At 38.2% G+C, this 21,631-nt stretch overlaps 1 protein-coding gene across 1 annotated transcript in view; it reads left to right on the top strand.

The window, feature by feature from the left end:
• Positions 1 to 21,631, top strand: part of INTS4 (integrator complex subunit 4) — a 137,266-nt gene that overhangs the window by 102,269 nt on the left and 13,366 nt on the right. Inside the window, exons 16-18 of the mRNA XM_006882886.1 lie at positions 7,050 to 7,143; positions 11,039 to 11,119; positions 16,810 to 16,940. Coding sequence (XP_006882948.1) covers positions 7,050 to 7,143; positions 11,039 to 11,119; positions 16,810 to 16,940 — 306 coding nt within the window. The remainder of the gene's footprint in view (positions 1 to 7,049; positions 7,144 to 11,038; positions 11,120 to 16,809; positions 16,941 to 21,631) is intronic.

The following is a 21,631-nucleotide window of genomic DNA, read 5'->3' as shown; positions in this document are numbered from 1 at the left end:
AAAAAAGTAGAAAGAGTGTGTGGCAGGGTTTTATCCTTTCTCCATGCATATTAAATTTGTTTCCTGAGAAAATTATTCAAGATGTTGGACTATATGAAGAATGTGTCATGAATATTGGAGGAAGACTCATCAGCAATCTGCATTATGCAAGGGATATAACCTTGTTTGCCAAAATAAAGAGGACTTGAAGCACTTGCTGCAGAAGATTAAAGATTACAGCCTTTAGTATGGATTATCTCTCAATACCAAGAAAATGCAAATCCTCACCACAGGACCAATAGGCAGCATCATGGCAGACTGAGAAAAGATTGAAATAGTCAATGTTTAATCTTATGCTGGAGCCAAAATCAACATGGTAATAGCAATGAAGAAATCAGAAGACAAAAAAAAAAAAGAAATCAGAAGACATGTTACATTGGGAGAATCTGCTGTCAAGGACCTCTCCAAAATGCTATACAGCAGTGATGTCAGTTTAAAGACTAAGATGCACCTGATCCAAGTCATAGTGTTTTCAGTTGCTTCCTGCACAACTGAAAGTTGAACAGTGAAGAAGGATGACGGAAGAATAGTTTCCATTAAATTGTGGTGTTGTTGGAGAGGAATATCCTCTGGACTGCCAAATGAGCAAACAAGTCTGTCTTGGAGGCAGTGCAACTAGAGTGTTCCTAGGAAGAAAGAATGATGAAGCTTACATACTTTAAGCATATTTTCAGGAGGCACCAGCCCTTGGTAAAAGACATGATGCTGGGCAAATTGGAAGGTCTTCAACAGGATGGCTGCCACTGTGACTGTAACATGGACTAGAGTATATGAGAGATGCGGAGGAGGGCACAGGATAGGGCAGGGTTCAGATCTCTTGTTCATTGGGTTTTTATGAGTTGTAGTTGACTCAGTGACATTTAGCAACAGCAGCAATGGAGCTTACCTCTAGACGTACAGATTTGATGTTTTGAAAGGCTCTATCCTTGCTGCCTGTCATGTCCCATTGATGTGTTCCTGCTTCTGATTGGTTTGCATGTGTTATTTCCTTGAATTTGAAAGTAGTCCCATGAAAGTGATCCCATTTTCACAGTGACAGAGAGGCATGACTGGTGAGGTAGCTGAGGCTCATTTATTCGGTATATAGTTTTTAGTATCTATTTTATTTGATAGTTTGACCTCCAAGGAGGTCCCAGTCCTTGGAAAATGGCATCCTGCTTGGAAAAGTAGAGAATCCACAAAAGAGTGAAAAACTCAATGCAGTATTCCTTTGCTCTGTTTGAATTTGGTGAAGGTTTACAAAGCAAATTCATTTTCATTTAATCATTTATCCACATTTTTTTCTAGAGCATTAATTTTAGTACCCATAATTTAATCACTTCCTCCCTCACTTCCTTTCTGTAATTCTGATATCCGTTAATCCTCCTGGATATTACTCTCTATCTTCCCTTTTGTTTAGTGATGTAATAATCATGTCCTTACTGGATGTTGCCTTTCCCGTCATCCATCTTAATATGTGTTTTTTATCTAGTAAGGAACTCTAGTGAGCTAGTCCACAGGAAGTTGTATTGCCAACCCAAAGACCATGTCTCTCTGTTGGTTCCAGTCCACCAGCAATTCTGTAGGAGCCGTCAACCTCTTATATGCCTTGAAAGCCTGACTTACCATGTTTACCATGGAAGGTATAATGTACAGTGTCCTCCTATGTGCTTCACAACCCTGCTAGCTATTTTCCTAGTTAATCATGAAGCATAAACTGTGAGCTGGTTCTGATTTGACAGCTGTGAGTTAAGTTACTATCTTTTTACTGATCTTTACTCCCCTCTATCTTCTTTTCCATCCCTAGAACCACCCAAAGAATGATTCTGTGTAAATCTTCATTTGTTTTTTCATAAAAGTAATCTTTTTTTAATAGAACTATTTTTTTATATATAGTAGAAAACCCTCTGTGGAATTATTTATTTCATTTATGTTCTACTTAAAAGGTGACATTTTCAACCTATTAAGTGTTTTTTGTTAGTTGGGTTTTTTTTTTAGGATTTGTATTCATTCATTGTTGCACTTTCACCCTGCCCACCCTGCTCTCCCCCCAATTCGCTCTTCTCTTTGAAAAGTAAAAAAAAAAATTCTTTCATTGTTATACAGTCCCTCTCCCTAAGTCCACACCACTATGCAGCCTTCACTCTGGACTCCTGTCATGACAATAATAACTAATCACATGTCCCTTTAAAATGGTTTTCTCCCTCATCTGTTTCAGTGCAGTATACATTATTTATTCCATCTTTCTCAGTCTCCCCCCAAACCCCAATGTCAGTCCTGTTTTACACAGTGGCAATATGTAGTTTTTGTCCTTTTGTGACTGAGATACTTCACTCAGCATAATGTCCTCCAGGGTCACCCATTTTGAATAATATTGCATGAGTTCCTTGTTTTTTAATGCAGCATAGTATTCCATTGTGTGAATATACCACAGCTTCTCTATCCATTTGTTTGTTGATGGGCACTTAGGTTGTTTCCAACTCCTTGCTATTGTGAACAAAGCCATGATAAACATGGGTATACAAAAAGTAATCTTATACAACATATGTCCTTTTGTAATTGACTTATTTCACTTAGTGTTATGTCCTCCAGATGCATCTATGTTATATTTTGTGACTTCTTCATTATATTTTAGTGGTTTTGTATAGTCATGTCAATACCTATATTAGTTATTGCAGTTGTACAGACAGCTATGACTCCATGTGCAGCAGAACAAAATGTTTCCTGGTCCTCCACCATCTTTTTTTTCATTGTTATGTTTGAATCCATTGTTGGTCCTACAGTGTATTTTGAGTGCCCTGAAACCTAGGGGACTCATCTAGTTTTCAGTGTAGAGGATCTGTTGCTACAAACTGGCTTCTCTGCACCACTGTCTATAATCTGTTCCAGCTGTCCCATCTCTGCTTGCCCTACAAACACATTGGCCCACCAACATCATCAACAGCTATGTGAACCATCTGTTTATCATGCAAAAAAGGCATATTAGTCAACAACAAGAGAACTTGGTTCGTCTCACTTTTATATTGAGCAGATTCAGCAAAAGAAAGTTGTTTCTCACCATCAGGAGCAGAAGAGGATGCAGAGAATGGACAGGTGTATCCTTTGGGGCTAGAGATTCTTGCACCAGGGACCATAGCTTGCTGTTAACTGAGGAGCTGTTTGAACTCAGGGTTTGGATCTTGCTGTTAACCTGAATTATAGACTGTTAGGGATTGCATTTGAGAAGCTCTTAGAATGAAGGAATTGTATTTTGTTGGGAAGTGGAATTACAGCTTGTTATAAGCTGAATTATAACTTCTCTGATCAATCACATAACTGTGAATATGATTGTGCATATGATTCTGTCACGTCTGTGTGGTCACTGCAACAGCCTTCTAACTTGCTAGGTGCATGCAGGAGTGTAGAAGGCTGTTTCTGATCTGGGAATTAGTTTTTTTGGTGGTTGTTGTAGGCATTTTCCCCTTTTGGAGTTAGTAGAGGGTGGAGTTGGCCATCTCTGTGTTGTCTTTGCTTAAATTGCATCCCTGCGTGGTATAGGATAGTGTACTATTAATATCCATAAGATTTTCATTGTGTGTGATAATTTGGATCCTTTCAATTGTAGATGTCATGAAACTTTATTTCAATGGAGCTTGTTGTTATTGTTATATGCTTTCAAGTCGACTGTGACTCATAGCAACGCTGTGAACAGTGACTCTGAACTTTGCCTATGCTGAGCCAACCTCACCATCTCTTGACATACCTGACTCCATTGCCACAATCACTGTGTCAGTTCATCTCATCCAGGGTCTTCTGCCTCATGTCATCACCCTCCATTCTTTCAAGCATAATATCCTTCCCAGAGGATTAGCCCCTGTGCCAGTATGCCACAGTATGTAAGACAGAGCTTCAAAATCCTTGCCTCCGAGGAGCAGCCTGGGGTCACCCTCTCCTACTGTCTGTTCTCTTGGCAGTGTATGGTATATTTAGTATGCTTTTCACAACCCAAAGACATCAATTCTTTTGTCATCCTTAGTCATTGTCCAGCTGTTAGATTCATAGCAAGCAGTTGGCCTGCATAAAGGATGTACCTTAGTCTTTAGACTGACATCATTGCTTTTTAACACTCTGTAGAGGTCCATAACAGTAGATTTTCCTAATGCATCTTGTCTTTTGATTTCCTGACTGCTGATGCCAAGAGTGTTGATTATAGATCTGAGAAAGATGAAATCATTAAGAACCTGAATCTTTTCTTCCTCTGTCATGATATTGCAATTGGCCTGGTGGTGAGGATCTTTATTTTCCTGATATTGAGAATGCAGTTCATATTGAAGGCAACAGTCCTTAACTTTCTGCAGCAAATGCTTCAAGGCTACTTCAATTTTGATGAGCAACTTTGTATCACCTGCATAACACACATTATTGAAAATGCAGTTCATACTGAAGGTAACAGTCCTTAACTTTCTGCAGCAAATGCTTCAAGGCTACTTCAATTTTGATGAGCAAGTTTGTATCACCTGCATAACACACATTATTGAAAATGCAGTTCATACTGAAGGTAACAGTCCTTAACTTTCTGCAGCAAATGCTTCAAGGCCACCTCAATTTTGGTGAGCAAGTTTGTATCACCTGCATAACACACATTATTGATGAGTCTTCCTCCAGTCCTGATGCCATATTCTTCATAACATCTAGACTCCCAAATGATCAGTTAAGCATATAGATTGAAAAGCTGTGGAGAAAGGATACATCCCTGACACACTCCTTTCTTGATTTTGTACCATATAGTATTCCTTTGCTCTGTTTGGAAAACAGCTTCCTGTTCTAGGTAAAAAATTCCCATGAGTGCATTCCCATTGTTCCCAGTGTTAGCTACAATTTTTTGTGATCTACACAGTCAAATGCCTTTGTATAGGCAATAAAAAGAGCTTAAAAAGGGCTAATTATTTTCTCATATGATAAAAAATCTGGAGTGATGCAGTTCTAAGCAGCTCATTTATAACATCAAATATCCTGTTTCTTTTTGTCGTCTTGAATTTCTCTTGACAACAGCTTTGAATTTATCCTAAGGCTGATATCTGTGAAAATTGAAGGATGGCTGCCAGTAATAATTCAAACCAAGCATTTTCTTGTTAAATTGAGTGAGTGAGTGAATATTCCAAGCATAGAATGTACGTCCTGTCCTCCCATTTGGATTGTTCAGGCCAATTTAGTTGACACTATCATTGGATAGCCTGTACTAATTTACTTAGACCAATTAAGTTCTACCTGGCACTGGACTCCAAGACACCTTCCTTTGAACCAAATCAAGGTTCATTTAGTAAGGAAGAAGGGGAGAATGACTAAATGCCTCCCAAAATACCTTTAATTTTTTTCTCATAAAAAATATATGTCCATTGTATTAAAAAATTAGAAAATAAGACAGCTGTTTTTGTTATGTGCCATCGAGTCACTTGCGACTCATAGCGACCCTATGTACAACAGCGCTAAATTCTGCTCTGTCCTGTGCCAATCGCACCGTCTCTAACACACCCATCCCGATTACCCCAGTCAATTAATCAGTCCACCTCATAGAGGGCCTTCACTTCCTGCGCCTGCCCTCTACTCTCCCAAGCATGATGTCCTTGTCCAAGGACCGGTCTCTCCTCACAACATGACTAAAGTATGTCAGACAAAGCCTCAGAATCCTTGCCTCCAAGGAGCAGCCCGGTTTAACCCTCTCCAGGATGAATCTGTTTGTTTTCCTAGCAGTCCATGGTACCCTCAATACTCTTCTCCCAATTCTCCTTCTATCCTCCTTAGTCATTGTCCAACTCTCAGATGCATAACAAGTGATTGCAAAGACCATGGCCCGTATCAGATGCACCTTAGTCTCCAGAGAGACACCGTTGCTCTTCAGAACTTTAGAGAGGTCCCTAACAGCAGACTTTCCCATCGCAATACATCTTTTAATTTCCTGGCTGCTGATGCCAAGAGTGTTGATTGTGGAGCCAAGCAGACGAATGCTGTGAACAATCTCAATCTCTTCACCATCCAACCTGATGCTGCCAGTTGGTCCAGTGGTGAGAATCTTTGTCTTCTTGACATTGAGCCTCAATCTATATTGAAGGCTACAGTCCTTGACCCTCTGCAGCAAGTGCTTCAGGTCCTCCTCAGTTTCAGCAAGCAGGGTTGTGTCATCTGCAGACAGCTAGGAGAAGATATTATTGACCCAGAAAACAATTTTGCTGTATTTTCCCCTTAATTTATACTTTTTGCGTAGAGTAATTTTCACAATCACTTGTTATGCATCAGAGAGTTGGACAATGACCAAGGAGGATAGAAGGAGAATTGATGCCTTTGAGCTATGGTGCTGGAGAAGAGTATTGAGAGTACCATGGACTGCTAGGAAAGCAAACAGATTCATCCTGGAGAGGGTTAAATCGGGTGGCTCCTTGGAGGCAAGGATTCTGAGGCTCTGCCTAACATACTTTGGACATGTTGTGAGGAGAGACCAGTCCTTGGAGAAGGACATCATGCTTGGGAGGGTGGAGGGACAGCGCAGGAGGGGAAGGCCCTCTATTGAGGTGGATTGATTCAGTGACTGGGATAATCGGGATGGAAGTGTCAGAGACAGTGTGGTTGGCACAGGACAGAGCAGAGTTTAGCGCTGTTGTACATAGGGTCACTATGAGTCACAAGCAACTTGACGGCACATAACAACAACAACAATAGAGTAATTTATTAACTGAATGTACTATAATTTAACAATTTGTCACTATATTTTTTATTAATAGTCTATATACAACAGTATATATTATAATCCGTTATATATTCCACTTATGTTATTTCCTTTATTGTACATTAATTATACTGTTCTGCTTTCCAAAAGGGAAACTGCTGTCAAAGTGTGAATCAACCAGTTCCATTATAATCCCTTGAGCTTTGGGTGTCTTTTAAATATTTGTTATGTCTTTTTTAGATTTAAAATGGTAAACTGCATTTGACTTGATCATCATGTTGGTGATATTATCATTATTCTGTGTTTGGTTTGGGTTTTTTTTTAACTCTAGGGATCTTCAAAGACTTGGAGAACTTCAGTCTGAATTGGCAGGAGTAGCTGACTTCTCTGCTACGTATCTTCAGTGTCAGCTCCTTCTCATCAAGGTTAGTTATGGTCCAGTTTATGACTGTGATGCAAAGAATGTGCTTTAATGAAGGATCTAGCTTTACTTGAGTTCTTAGTAGAAAAAAAATGTGGTCTTGTACAACCAATAAGCAATAGAGAAATTAGATATGCTTCAAAATAAGTATTTCTCTCTAATTAAATGATTATTATATTAAAGGGAAATGTAAATGTTTATATTTTAGTCAAATCTTTCATGACTACCACAGAATCTTAAAGATAGTAAACCAGTTAAACTGGTTTGTGTTTTGGTGTTTTTTGTTTGTTTATTTGTTTGTTTGTTTTTAAATTCAGCAAACTGAAATAATTTCTAGTATAGCAATTTTGTGTACATAATTATCTAATCACTTATGTCTGAAATGTAAGTTATCCCATTAAGAAATGAAATTAATCTGACTTTGATAAAGTGAAGTAATCGTTTAAGAAAAAACTTCTACAATTTTTGAAACTGTAATTAAAATGACTATGTAATTTCCTACAGTCTCAAAAATTGTAGTTTTATTTCTTTATTAATAAAAGAGTTGTGTGAATTTCTAAATTATTTTCTTAAACGCTTACTTCACTTTATCAAAGTCAGAAGATTAATTTCACTTCTTAAAGGGATAACTTACATTTCAGACATAAGTGATCAGATAATTATGTACACAAAATTGCTATCCTAGAAATTAGTTCAGTTTGCTGAGTTAAAAACCAGCTTAACTGGTTTACTATATTTAGGCTTTTGTGGTAGTTTTCTGCCAAACAGATAGACTAAGGATTTCAGACAGTCCTTCTAACTTGATAAATCAATTATCTTAGTTTTAATCCCAAATGTTAGTCTTAAAAATTATTACTGTTGTTTGAAAAATAAGTTGGTTAGTCAGAAATTATTTTCTTTGTAAGATGTGTGAGCTTATGTTAACTGTCGCCCTAAAGAGTTGTACAGGTATGTGTATGTACACAAGCATGAATACACTGTAGAGGGGGAAAAATGAGGGTTGTGTAAGACTTAAGCCTTTGTTAGATTGTGTTTGTTCATACACAGCTGTCTACATAAGCACCCCCCCCCAAAACGGTCACTCTTTCTCTTTGAAGAGTTGTATGACTTTTCCAACTCTCTATGAAACATTGCTAATAATAACTCTTCCCCTTGCAGATAGTTAAGAATAGGTAAGTAACAGCATGTGTGAAAGTCCTTTGTACATCATAAGTGCCATGCCCAAATTGGTTTCTTACCTTCTTTCTTGGCTCGCTATTTTCCATATTAGAATCTAAGAAGGCCTTAGAAAAGAATCTGTTTTTTGGCAGTAGCAAGAGATTGGTGAGAAAAAGAGAAGCAATGATACTTAAAAATAAGAGTTCTATTTTGATTGCCCAGTTTCAGGGAGTGACAAAGTAGATAAGGACCTCAGATCTTACCTAGTACATATCTACTCAACAGTACATTTTGTAGCCAGTAATGATGCTTTGATGCTATTATATAACATGATAAAATGCTTGTAACATATTTATATTTCTAGAAGGAAAAAAGTACAGAATTCTACTTTCTGACTACAACTATATGAAAACCGTTTATACGTAAATGATATGGAATATATATGCATTTTGTATGCAAACCAATATAAAATTTTAAAAAGTGGAGAGAAAAAGCATGTGTATTTAAAAGATTAAGTAAATATTCAAAAACAAGAACTCTGTTAATGGTAGTTGATTTGGATGATTTTAAAGTTCTTATAGTCTAAATCTATAATCATCAGATAACATCTGATTTTTCAAAACACTTTTTATTGTATTTTGAATGAAAGTTTACCAAAAAATTGACTTTCCTTTAAATCAGTCACATGTTTTCTGACATTAATTACAATCCCCACATTTTAGGAGCGCTCTTTGCACTTTCTCCTTAGAAGTTTCCATTCATCCTTCTGTTTATCTCTTCCTGACTTCTCAGTTGTCTCCCTAGGAAAATCTTCCCTTTTGAGTTTTGTGTTATTGATTGATCAGAGGAGTTAGTACCTGCCTAATATTCATATTAAAGCATGTTTATTGTTTAGCTGAAAGCTGATTAATAAGGGTTGAGTTTAGTTCCAGGCTCACAGGATTACTAAGGGCCATAGTCTTGGGGACCAATCCCTGTTAAACCAGGAAGCAAATCGTGTTAGTTTTATGATTTTGAATTTATTCCCCATTTTTCTCCAATCCTGTTCAGGATCCTCTACTGTGATACCTTTTAGAGCTGTCTTTAGGAAAAGTGAAACCGTATCCAGTTCTGGTCTCAGGAGAGTGGAGGTTGATGTTTATCCCTTTAGAGTAATTGTGCATTCTTTGTTTTCTTCATTCTACACTGTTCCCAACAGGGTGAGATCAATGTTTGTACCTTAAATGGCTTCTTTAAAACCCTAGTCACTACTTACCAGAGTAGAAATAGAGGAGAATGTAGAAAAAAAATTTTTTTAGAATGTTATTTTTGTGAACTATATTATTCTAGTTGATCTTTTTTATTTCTATAATTATATTTTATTAATTTTCATAAACATTTACAGAGATTTTGTTTAGTTGATCTTGATGTCATTTCTGCTCTCTCCTTTACTACTTATTTTCTTTTGGAAACTACAAACTTTTCTTACTGTTTGTTTTCTAATTGTAGAAGTTATTGGGTTAAGGTTGCTTTTGGCTCTTTGTTATTTTTTTAATGTGTGTGTTTATAGCTATAAATTGACCTCTTGAGTGCTACTTTTGCTGTGTCCAAAATGTGTTCACATACTGAGTTTTCATTTTCATGTTTTTCAAGACATTTTAAAATTTCTTTTCTTATCCAGGAGTGTTCAAACAAGGTATTATATCGTTTCCATGTACTTGACTTCCATCCCTTGAGTTCCCTGCTCTTTATTTTTCACTTTACAGCGTTGTTCTGATGTTTAACAGCACTTCTCTGTTTTTGTATTGAGGCTTGCTGTCATGGTGAGTGTTCCATGAGCACTGGAGAAGAATGTACATTATGCTGTTAGTGGGTGGAATGTTGAATGTATGTCTATTGAAATGAGACCCAGTTAATTCATTATATTGTGTCACTTTTCTGCATCTTTGTTGAGTTCTTTTCTAGTAGGAAATCTGTTAATGTGTGACTTATGTATCTTAACAGTTTTGTCTTTGGGTATGTAGATACGCAGTTATTACATGGAGGGATTTCTTTTAACCTTTTTGAATATGTGTACTAGAAATGGAAAAATAACATACATGATTTACATTTTATTTTAATTTGACAATACCAGTCTAGGGTTTGTGTAATGTTAGAAGATTACACCTTAATTAAGAAGGACCTAGAAAATAAGGATCTGTAATAAAAGTATAGAGAAATGAGGAGGCCATGCAGATTACTAGGAGAGAACAAAGATGGAAAGCAAACCCGTGGCTCTTAGTGATAGTTTTAAATATAGAGGGATTGAGAGAAGGCAAAGTCTAAGAAGCTTTGCTGACTTCTAGTTTGGGAATGTTAGTAAGATTATGAGACTATCCATTTTACAAATATGGGCCAAAAAAAACCCAAACAAACTGAACAACCGTGATTGAGAAAGAAAGGCCGAGAAGGCTATCGGTAGTTTGATGTCACTGAAAACAAGAAATGGTCAAAGATCAGGAAGCTGGCATCATTGGACATTCTTGTGAGGCTCATGGATCATGCACTGGTGTGGGTCATAGGACATTTATATCAGGAATCAGAGTTGACAGTCCCTTTTTCTGTAATAGGCAAATTTATTGCAGTAGGTATATTGGCTTAAAATTTGATGAAAGACGTCCTGATCCTATAGATTTCCAAAACCAAACAAAAGTGCAAATCTCAAATGATGTTTCTGTGTTGGTGACTTCTGTGCTCTGTTCTCTCTTGACTTGTGTCTCTAGGCTTTGCAGGAAAAGCTATGGAATGTGGCTGCCCCTTTGTATTTGAAGCAGAGTGATCTGGCCTCAGCAGCAGCAAAACAGGTAAAATTATTGTGACCTTCTTCTCAGATCTCTGTATCTGGAGATTGCCTATTCCAAGTCAGAGCCAGAGTTCTTCATATGGCTCTGTGACCCTGCCCTGCTATGGCCTCCCTAATTATATCCCATGACAGAAGTTATCAATATGAGGAGTGTCACACCCTGAGGAACACAGTCTGACTTCAGGGAATCTAAATTCTAGTCCCTGTTCTGCCTCTAATTTGGTGGTGATATTGAACATGTTAGTTAACCTGTCTGGATTGATATTTCTCCTCCAGAATGTGGGGATTCAATTAGATGAATTTTAAAATTTTTGTTTCCTTCTGAAATGTTATTAGTCTATATTCTAAATATATTGATACCTAATAAATAATCTCATTAATTTTAATCTTAATATTTACCTGAACTAATTTTGAGATTGTTTATATTTCTAGCTGTTTTTGTTTTGTTATTTATGTTTAATTGTTTATATTTACATTATTTCTTGGGTGTTTAAAAGTCTTGGTGTTTCTCCTTGCCTGTTAGTTCTCGTACTGTGGTGGCTCACACATTGTGATATTAGAAACTATGCCATTAGTATTTGTAATAGCACTATGGTCCACCATGTGGGCAAGATTTAGAGGAGCTTCCAGACTAAAACTGAGGAAGTTGACTTTGCAATGTACTTGTGTAAAGAAAAGGGGTGGGGGGAAGCCAGTTAAAACCTTGTAAACAGCAGCAGAACATTGTCTGATACAATGCCAGAATATGAAGCCCTCCAATTGAAAGGCTGAGGAAGACCTGCCCCCTCCAAATAAAATAGTTGTTGTGTATTATCAACTAAACCCATAGGTGATCTCCCAGTGGATATTCAGAAGTAGTAAATAGTAAAGAAGGAGATTGCCCATCTTTCTACCATAGAGGCAACTGCTAGGTTCAAACTGTGTGCTTTTGGAAGGCAGTGCAGCTCCTTGCCCCTAGTCCACCAGAGCTCCCTTCCTCAAAGTAGAGTTGGCCTTAATGACATAAGTAGTATAAAGCTTTCAGGACTTTCATTTGCTGATATGGCATGACTCAAAAGGAGAAGAAACACATGAAGACTTAATTAGTGATTGGCATATGGAATGCACTTAGTATGAATTGAGGAAAATTGGAATTTTTAAAGAAAAGCAACAGGGAATTGTTGAAGACTGCCGTCAGTAGTGAACTGAAATGGGCTGATACGGGTTATTTTTAATTGCACAGTTAGCCTATAGCTATACCACCCTGAGTGCACCTGATCTCATCTAAATTAGACAATCACATGGTCTGCTATGCTGGAATAACATAAATTAAAGAGAGATGGTGTCACATTCATTAGTAAAAGTATTTCAAGATCTATCCTAAAGTATAACCCTGTCTGTGATAATATCTATTTGCCTACAAAGAAGATGGGTAATAGGAATATTACACAGATTTATACAACCAACAATGCTGGAGGTGAAAAATATTGAAGACTTTTTTTAAATCACATTCTGTAACCTGCTATTGATAAAACATGTAATCAAGCTGCACTGATATAATGAGTAATAGCAAAGCAAAAGTAGGAAATGTAGAATTAATAGCTGGAAATATGACCCTTTTGATAGAGAGAATGCTACAGATCCTAACATAAGAGTTTTGTAAGACCAAAACTTACTAACTAGAAATAACCATTTCTCGACAACATAAATGACAGCTATGCACATGAACTTTGCTAGATGGAATACATAGGAATCAGACCAGCGTCATGGTGAAAAATGATGATGGAAAAGCATGATTGAGAAGATTCATCAGTCAGAACACAACCAAGGACTGACTTCAGAACAGACTGTGAATGCTCATGTTCAAGTTGAAGCAGAAGGATTTTTTTTTTTGAACTCTCAGTTATATTCCATTGATCTATGTATCTGTGTTTTGATTGCTATAACTTTGTAGAAAGTTTTAAAATTAGGAAGTAAGAGGCTTTCTTTTTTTTCTTTTCTTTTTTTTTAGGTTTTCTACTTTTACTACTTTTTTTTTTTTTAAGGATAAGTTGACTGTTCTGTACAGAAAAGTCAGTTTGTACATCAGCCCAGTTTTGTGGCAAGTTCTTTGTCCTTGGTCTTCTCCACCTTGGTGATGCTGGCCACCAACTTGGGCCCCAGGACGTTGCCCCAGTGGCAGTGGATCTCATCATAGCTGACATTGTAATTGGTCCTGATGGCTGCCCCCAGCTTTGTCAGGGAGCCCTTTGTCTTCCAAATTCACCTGTGCAAAGACAGCAGTGGTGCAAGTTTTACAATGAACGAGGTGGCCCTGGCTGGCCTTGCCCTTGATAATGCAGTAGGGAACACCCATCTTACAACTCAGTGGTGACAGGAAGACCACCAGCTCAATGGAGTCCACATCATGCATGATTACCACCAGTTGGGCCTTCTTATTCCCTACCAGAGTGGTGACCATATTCACTCTGGCACAGAGGACAGGGGCGTCTCATGGTGCATCATCTCCTTTGCCAGCAGCCTTCTTCTCAGCCTGGGCCAGTAGTCTCTGCTGGTTCTCCTGTTTGGTCTCTGGTCAGTACTTGTGGGCCAGTTTCAGTCCTAGGTCTGGGTAAACTGGTTAATGGTGGGAGTCACCTTAAGTTGGTTGTAGAAGATTGCCCTTTGCCGTGGCAATTAGATGTAGAGGACCATTTGACAAAGTGGGTAAGATCCCTTTTAGGTGATGTCCTGCCCAGTGCCAAAGTTCTTGGGCCTTTTCTCAAACAGGGGATTCATCACCTTCTTGGTCTTCTGCTTCTTAACCACGGCAGGCGCTGAGGCCACCTTCTTCTCCTTGACCTTTCCATTTGGCATCTTGGGCCGATGGACTAGAGACCTGCTTTTTCTTCTTCAGTAGAGCCTTCCTTGTCTCTTTACTTTCCATACAAAGTTGGTGACTTCTTTTTCTACCTCTTTGAAGAAAGATTATAGACTCTTTATTTGTATTTGTATTTGTATTTGTAGATCACTTTCAGTAGTGTTGACATTTTTATAATGTTATGTTTACAGTGCGTGAGTGTGGTACATTCTCCCACTTATATAGGTCTCTGTGTAATAGCATGTTTTAGTTTTCTTTGTATAGGTCTTTTGTGTATCTGGTAAGATTTATTCCTTTTGAATGGCTATGATAAGTGGGGAAACGCTAGTGGCTTAGTCCATAGTTCAACTGGTAACTTAAAGACCACACCTCTGTGGCAGTTCCAATCTACCGGCAGTTCTGTGGAAGAAAAATGGACAGTCCCCCCAGTGCAGTTTACAACCTCCAAAACCCACTGTAGAGTCAGCTATGAGTTCCAGCTCAGCAGCAAAAGTGAGTGACTGATGTACATGACATTATTTGATTTCTTTTTCTGAATTCTTTGTTACTGTAGAAGAAGCTGACTGATTATTGTGTGTTGACCTTGTACCCTGCCAATATGCTAAATTGGTTAATCACATCCAATAATGTTCTTGTTGAGACTTTGGGACTTTCAGTACATAGGATCATGCTGTGAGTTGTACTCAACTTGACAGCAGCTAACAACAACAGCAACAATCCTCTGCAAATAGAGATAGTTTTTCTTTCTCTTTGCCAATTTGGCAGCCTTTTCTTTTTTGCCTTATTTATCCACCTAGGAAATATGGGGATCCCTGAACACTTGATTGTGCTCATGTGAAACCTGTACTTTGACCAGGAAGCAGTAGACATAACAGAACAGGGAAACACTGCATGGTTCAGGATCAGGAATAGTGTGCATCAAGCAGAGATATATACTATCTTCATAACTTTTCAATCTATATGCAGAACAGATCTTTTGGTAGGCTGGACTTTATGAGGAGGAGCGTGGCATCAGAATTTAAGGAAGACTCATCAACCTGCGTTATGCAGATGACACAACCTTGTTTTCTGAAGCTGAAGGGGAAATGAGGCATTTGCTATAGAAGATCAAGGACTGTAGTCTTCACTGTGGATTGAAGCTCAGTGTCAAGAAAACAAGGATTCTCACCTGTGGACCAATTGGCAGCTTCATGATGGATGGAGAAACCAGTTGAAATTGTTGATAACTTCTGCTTGTTTGATTCCACAATCAACACTCTTGGAAGCAGCAGTCAGGAAATCCAAAGATAAATTGCATTGGGAAAATCTGCTGTCAGGGATCTCTCTAGAAGAGCAGTGATGTCAGTCTAAAGACAGAGGTGAGCCTGATCCAGGCTGTGGTTTTCATGATTACTTGCTATGCATCTGAGAGCTGGACAGTAACTAAGGATTATAGGAGAAGGATTGATGCCTTTGAGTTGTAGTGCTGGAGAAGAGTGTTAAACGTACCTGGGACTGCCAGTAGAACAAACAGGTCTGTCTAGCCTGCTCCCTGGAGGTAAAGGTTTTGCAACTTCATCTCTTATGCTTTGAGCACCTGGCCAGGAGGGACCAGTCCTTGGAGAGGAACATCATGCTTGGAAAGGTGAGGGACAGCACAGGAAAGGAAGACCCAGAATGAGATGGATTGGCTCAGTGACTGAGGAAATGGGATTAGGTGTGCCTGAAATGGTAAACTTAGGTCAGTATAGGGTAGGGTTCAGAGCTAATATACATAGGGATGCTATGAATTGCAGGTGACTTTGACACATAACAACAACAGGCCTTCCAATGCGATATTGGATAGGAGTGGTGATAAAGAGCATCCTTGTCTGCTGCTTATTCACAAAAATAATGCCTTCAGTACCTCTGTATTGATAGTAATATGAAACTTGTTTGTGAATACAGTGTCTAAAGAGAATGAGGAAAATGATGAAGTAAAATACTGAATAGAAGATTTCAGAGGGTGGCCAGAGAAGACCAAGTAATGTGCAAAGACCTGAACAAAAGGAAGTACATTTGGCATTTCTTGGGCTGAAAGAACTGAAGGACAAATCCAGGCTTTCAGTTAGGATATTGAAGAAGTCTGTAAACACAATATTGGATGACACAGGAAGCATGAAAAGAAAACGGAAGAGCCTCACTGGCTCCTCTGAAACGCTGTTTCTGTATTGTTCCTAGGTCCACCTCCTGTTTGCCAAAGCCTTATCTACTGCTCACATCCTCCTCTGCCACCTCGGACTCTGGCCGCTTTCTCACCAGTCTCCAAACTAACACTTTCTTTGTAATCCACTGCTTCTGATCCAGTTGTGCCCCACCTTGTCAGACTTGGTTAAAGACACTAGCTTCAAGATCACTACCAAAGACTTTAAGGAGAAAGAGGTTGTGAAGGAGACAGAATAGAAAAGATGCTCCTGAAACTGGAACATTAACAAGGAAAATGGGGAAGAGGAGACTGACAGTGAGGTAGAGGAAAAAGATGAGGAGGAGATGGAAGAAAGTGGTGATGAAGAAGAGGATGGCTGTGAAGATGAGAAAGCTGAGGCATCTGCCAACAAATGGGCAACTAAAGACGTGGAGGATAATAATGTGTACCAAGGAGGGTGGCCAGATAAAGGAAGGAAAAGTTAAACTTAAAAATAAGTTCTCTTTTCAAAAGGCATAGTATACTAATTTCTCCCCCCAACACATAAAGGATAGACTCATTCATAAAAGCATAGAGATTTTTTAAAAGCTCAGAATTTTGCATTGAAGGTATTTTAACAAAATTCTGTATTACCTGCAAGTAAGACTATTGGGATTTTTTCTAATGGTTATTTACTTTTTCCTTTTAGATCATGGAAGAGACCTACAAAATGGAGTTTATGTACAGTGGTGTGGAGAATAAACAGGTGGTGATTATACATCACATGAGGCTGCAGGCCAAAGCCCTGCAATTGATAGTAACAGCACGAACTACTCGAGGGTAAGGTGTGAAGCTGCCCGGGATGCCTGGTCCTTTGGAAAATATTTCCAAAAACACTCCCAGAGCTCACCTAGGGCAATGATGAATGAAACAATATTAGTAAAGATGAGCTAAGGGATTTGCAGCAATTCCTGTTTCAGATATGCAAGTTCTGTTATTGAATCAAATTAGATCCCTATGAATCTCATCATGTGCTGCCAAAACCATAGACCTTTCGTGTGATAAAAAACTTCCCGTGAGTCGCCATTGCCTACAATATGATGGAAGAATTTAGTGCCAGGAAGTACTTTTCCTTCTGAAAGACTAGCATGTTTTATCTCATAATTTAGAGAAAGTACTGTGGAGTCAGACTACTTTGTTCAAATCTTTATTTCTCAATATATTAGTAGTTTGATTTTGGACAGGTTTTTTAACTGCTCTGTGCCTTATTTCCCAGTCTGTAAAATGAGGATAATGATAACAGTTTTAGGGATTTTCTGTGAAATGGGATAATAAAAGTAAAAAACATTAATACATACAAAATATATTGTTGTTGTTACATACTACTGAAAGTTTTCAGAGGCAGTAAATTGCATGGGAAGAGATTGTCCATCTTCTTCCCACGGAGCAGCTGGTGGATTTGAATTGTGTATCTTTGGGTTGTCAGTACAACTCCTAACCTTACAACTATCAGAGCTTCTTAATAGAATGGTAAGTTACTAGACTTTCTCATAATAGGAATCATATTTAATAATTTTAAAGTATACATTTTAAATTATTTTAATCTGAAATCAGGTATTTTGATGGTATGCCATAGTTTGATTGGAAATTTGGGGTGTTGTGGGTTTTTTTTTACAGTAATACCACTTTTCTTCTCTTTTTTATTTTTTTTTAATTTTTTTATTTTTGTGTGTGTGTACCATCAAATCAGATCTGACTGGTACAGGAGGAGACTGTGCCTCCTTCCCCGGCAGAGCATCTGGTGGATTTGAACTGTGAGTCTCTGGGATTGTAGTGCAGCTTCTTGCCACTAGGCCACCAGAGCTCCCCTTCTTCTCTTTTTTATTTTTTTAAATTAATTTTAATAAACATTTACAGAGATTTTGGATTTCCATACATTCATTGTTGCATTTTTCTCCCTGCCCACCCCTCCCCATCCAGGAAGTTTTTCTTTTATACTTTGCATCCTGTCATCCTTTTTATAACATTGTAGCTACAGTTTTATTCAGTCATTCATATACTTTTTTATAACATTAATTATAATAGATTAATATAATTAATTACAGTGTCTGGTCATTGTAATTTTAGATTCTCTTTCCCTTTACCCAGCTTATTTATTTATTACATTTTATGATTGAAAGTATTTTTTGTGTCTCAGTGTGCCATAATAGAAATACATCTTCTATTTTGTGATAGCAAAGATTTAATACAATACAGAACTGAAGTCAGAGACTGCCAGTTCACAGCTGGACTTAATATTGAGTCCAGCAGCTTTGTAAATCTAAAAGTGGTATGTTTTTGTGTACCACTGAGTTGGAACCAAACCATTGCTGACCTTCCAGTGGGTTTTCCAGTGGCAGTTAATTGAGCAGAAGGAGATTTTACATATCTTTCTATGGAGCAGCTGCTGGACTTGAACTGTGTACCTTTGAAATTTTAGCGCAGTTCCTTACTACTAGGCCACCAGAGCTCTCCTAAAAGTGGTGTAGGAGAACAAATATAAATGCTTAAGTATGCACTTAGAAATACTAGATCAGGAAGAATATTCTGAATACAAAGTATCTTCACTTATTTTAATAATGACTTGACAAATCAGGTTATGATTTAATCTAACCAGACATGCATTTAGCAAATCTTTAGTGCCTGTTTTTATGCCAGTAATAGTGGGCAAAAAGACAAAGGTTTCTGATGACATCTTTCTTTAGATAAGATTATTGTAAAAAATGAAAATATTATTTTTAATTTAATATAATGTTACTGTTATGTGCCATCAAGTTGCTTGTGATTCATAGTGACTTTGTACTAGAGCCCTAAACCTGGCTCTATCCTGCCAACATCACTTTCTCTGACACACTTGTGCCCCCCCTTCCCTAATCACTGAATCTATCCATCTCATCAAGGGTCTTCCTCTCTTGCACTGTCCCTTTACCCTCCCAAACATGATGTCCCTTTCCAAGGACCGGTCCCTCTGCAACATGCCCAAAGTATGTCAGGCAAAGCTTCAGAATCCTTGACTTCAAGGAGCAGCCTGGCTTCATCCTATCCAGGACAAACCTATTTGTTCTCCTAGTAGTCCATGGTATATTCAACGTTCTTCTCCTGCACCACAGCTCAAAAGCATCAATTCTCTTTCTATCATCTCTAGTCACTGTCCAGCTCTCTGATGCATAGCACGCAATTGCGAAGACTATGGCCTGGAATAGGCGCACCTTAGTTTCCAGTCTGACATCATTGCTCTTTCAGTACTCTGTAGACGTCCTTGACAGCTGACTTTCCCAATGCAATTTGTCTCTTGATTTCCTGGCTGCTGGTACCAAGAGTGTTGGTTGTGAAACCGAGCAAACTAAAACTCTTATCAATCTCAATCTCTTCACCATCCATAATGATGCTAGAGTCATATGTTGTTGTTGTTGTTATGTGCTATCGAGTCACCTGTGACTCATAGGGACCTTATGTACAACAGCCCTAAACCCTGCTCTATCCTGTGCCAGTCTCACTGTCTCCGACACACCTACGCTAACTACCCCAGTCACTGAATCAATCCACCTCATAGAGGATCTTCCGCTTCTGTGCTGTCCTTCCACCCTCCCAAGCATGACATCCTTCTCCAAGGACTAGTCTCTCCTTGCAACTGTCCAAAGACTGTCAGATGAAGCTTTAGACTCCTTGACTTCAAGGAGCAGCCTGTTTCACCCCCTCCACGATGAATCTGTTTGTTCTCCTAGCAGTCCATGTTATATTCAGTACTCTTCTCCAACACCACAGCTCAAAGGCATCAATTCTCCTTCTATCCTCCCTAGTCATTGTCCAGCTTTCTGATGCATAACAAGTGTTTGCAAAGACCATGGCTTGTATCAGGCGCACCTTAGTCTCCAGAGTAACATCATCGTTCTTCAGTACTTTGGAGAGGTCTCTAACAGCAGACTTTCCCATTGCAATATATCTTTTAATTTCCTGGCTGCTGGTGCCAAGAGTGTTTACTGTGGAGCAAAGCAAACTAAAGCTGTTAACAATCTCTTCACCATCCATCATAATGCTGCCAAGTGGACCAGTGGTGAGAATCTTTGTTTTCTTGATATTGAGCCTCAGTCCATATTGAAGGCTACAATCCTTGACCTTCTGAAGCAAGTGCTTCAGGTCCTCCTCAGTGTCAGCAAGTAGGGTTGTGTCATCTGCGTAACGCAGATTGTTGAAGTATCTTCCTCCAATCCTGATACTTCTCATACCACACTTCTCATACAGCCCAGCCTCTGGGATAATCTCTTCTGCATATAGGTTGAAAGCATACACCCTTTCCAGTGTTGAACCATGCAGTGTTTCCTTGCTCTGTTCTGATGAGTGCCTCCTGGTCCAAGTATAGGTTTCACATTAGCACGATCAAGTGTTCAGGGATTCCCATTCTTCTTAGAGTCAGCTACAGGTTGTGATCCACACAATCGAAGGCCTCTGCATAATCAGTGAAACACAGATAAACATTCCTCTGGTACTCCCTGCTTTCAGCTAAGATCCATCTAACATCAGCTACAATGTCTCTAGTATCATGACCCCTTCTAAAGCCAGCCTGAACTCTGGCAGTTCCCTGTTGATGTGCCGTTCCAGTCATTTTGTATAATCTTCAGCAGAATCTTGCTTGCATGTGATATCAGTGTGATATTGTTCAGTAATTTCCATACTCTGTTGGATCACCTTTCTTTGTAATGGAAACAAATGAAAATCTCTTCCAGTTTAGCATCTCATAATCTTTAAATAATTGTGAATTTTAGTTTTAATTCATTATGTAATGTGCCTCTTATTTATGAATTATCTCTTAAAATATGCCCCCAAAATCTTTACAGCTATATTACAAAAATTATTAAACTCTGATTGGTACTGTTCTTTCCACTGTTGTCCTTTTAAAATTTCTTTAAAATTTAAAATGTCTAGTTAATTTATTTTTGACTGGAACAAGTTCTCTATTCAATGCTTTTCTAGAACAAATGCACATGTAGTATATTCAATGAGGTTTTGCATGTCTGAAACAGCCTTTTTTTCCCTCTTATACAAAATTGAAATTCAGAAATGTGTAAATTTATTGCTGTGCTGATTTTTTAGTATATAATCTTGCGGGTAGGTTGTCTTTTGTCAGTCTAATTCTCTTTCCTTTTTGGGTAACTTATTTTTTTTTTCTGGCTTAAAGCTATCACAGCATTTTCTTTTTAGAATTCAGAAATTTCTCTAGGATATGTCTGTTTTTAGCTCAGTACTTTTCTTCCTTATGTACTTGACTGTTACTTCTTCCATCTTCTCTAGTCTTTCATCTGGGAACGTTCAGTATATAGATCCTGGATCTCTCTCTCTCTCTTTTTTTAGATACTGGATTTTTTTAAGGTATTTCACCTTTATCTTTTCTCTTCCTCTGATAATTTCCATTTGTTTGTGTCTTGAGTAAAATTCGTCATTTTTCTCCATTTACCATTTCTTTTTTGAAGTGTCTGTCTTTTTCTTTTTTTTTT

This window comes from Elephantulus edwardii, unplaced genomic scaffold (assembly GCF_000299155.1).
Source record: "Elephantulus edwardii isolate Elephantulus edwardi_28Jun2011 unplaced genomic scaffold, EleEdw1.0 scaffold00025, whole genome shotgun sequence".
Classification (NCBI taxonomy): Eukaryota; Metazoa; Chordata; class Mammalia; order Macroscelidea; family Macroscelididae; genus Elephantulus; species Elephantulus edwardii.
This window is presented reverse-complemented; position numbering and strand designations above follow the sequence as displayed.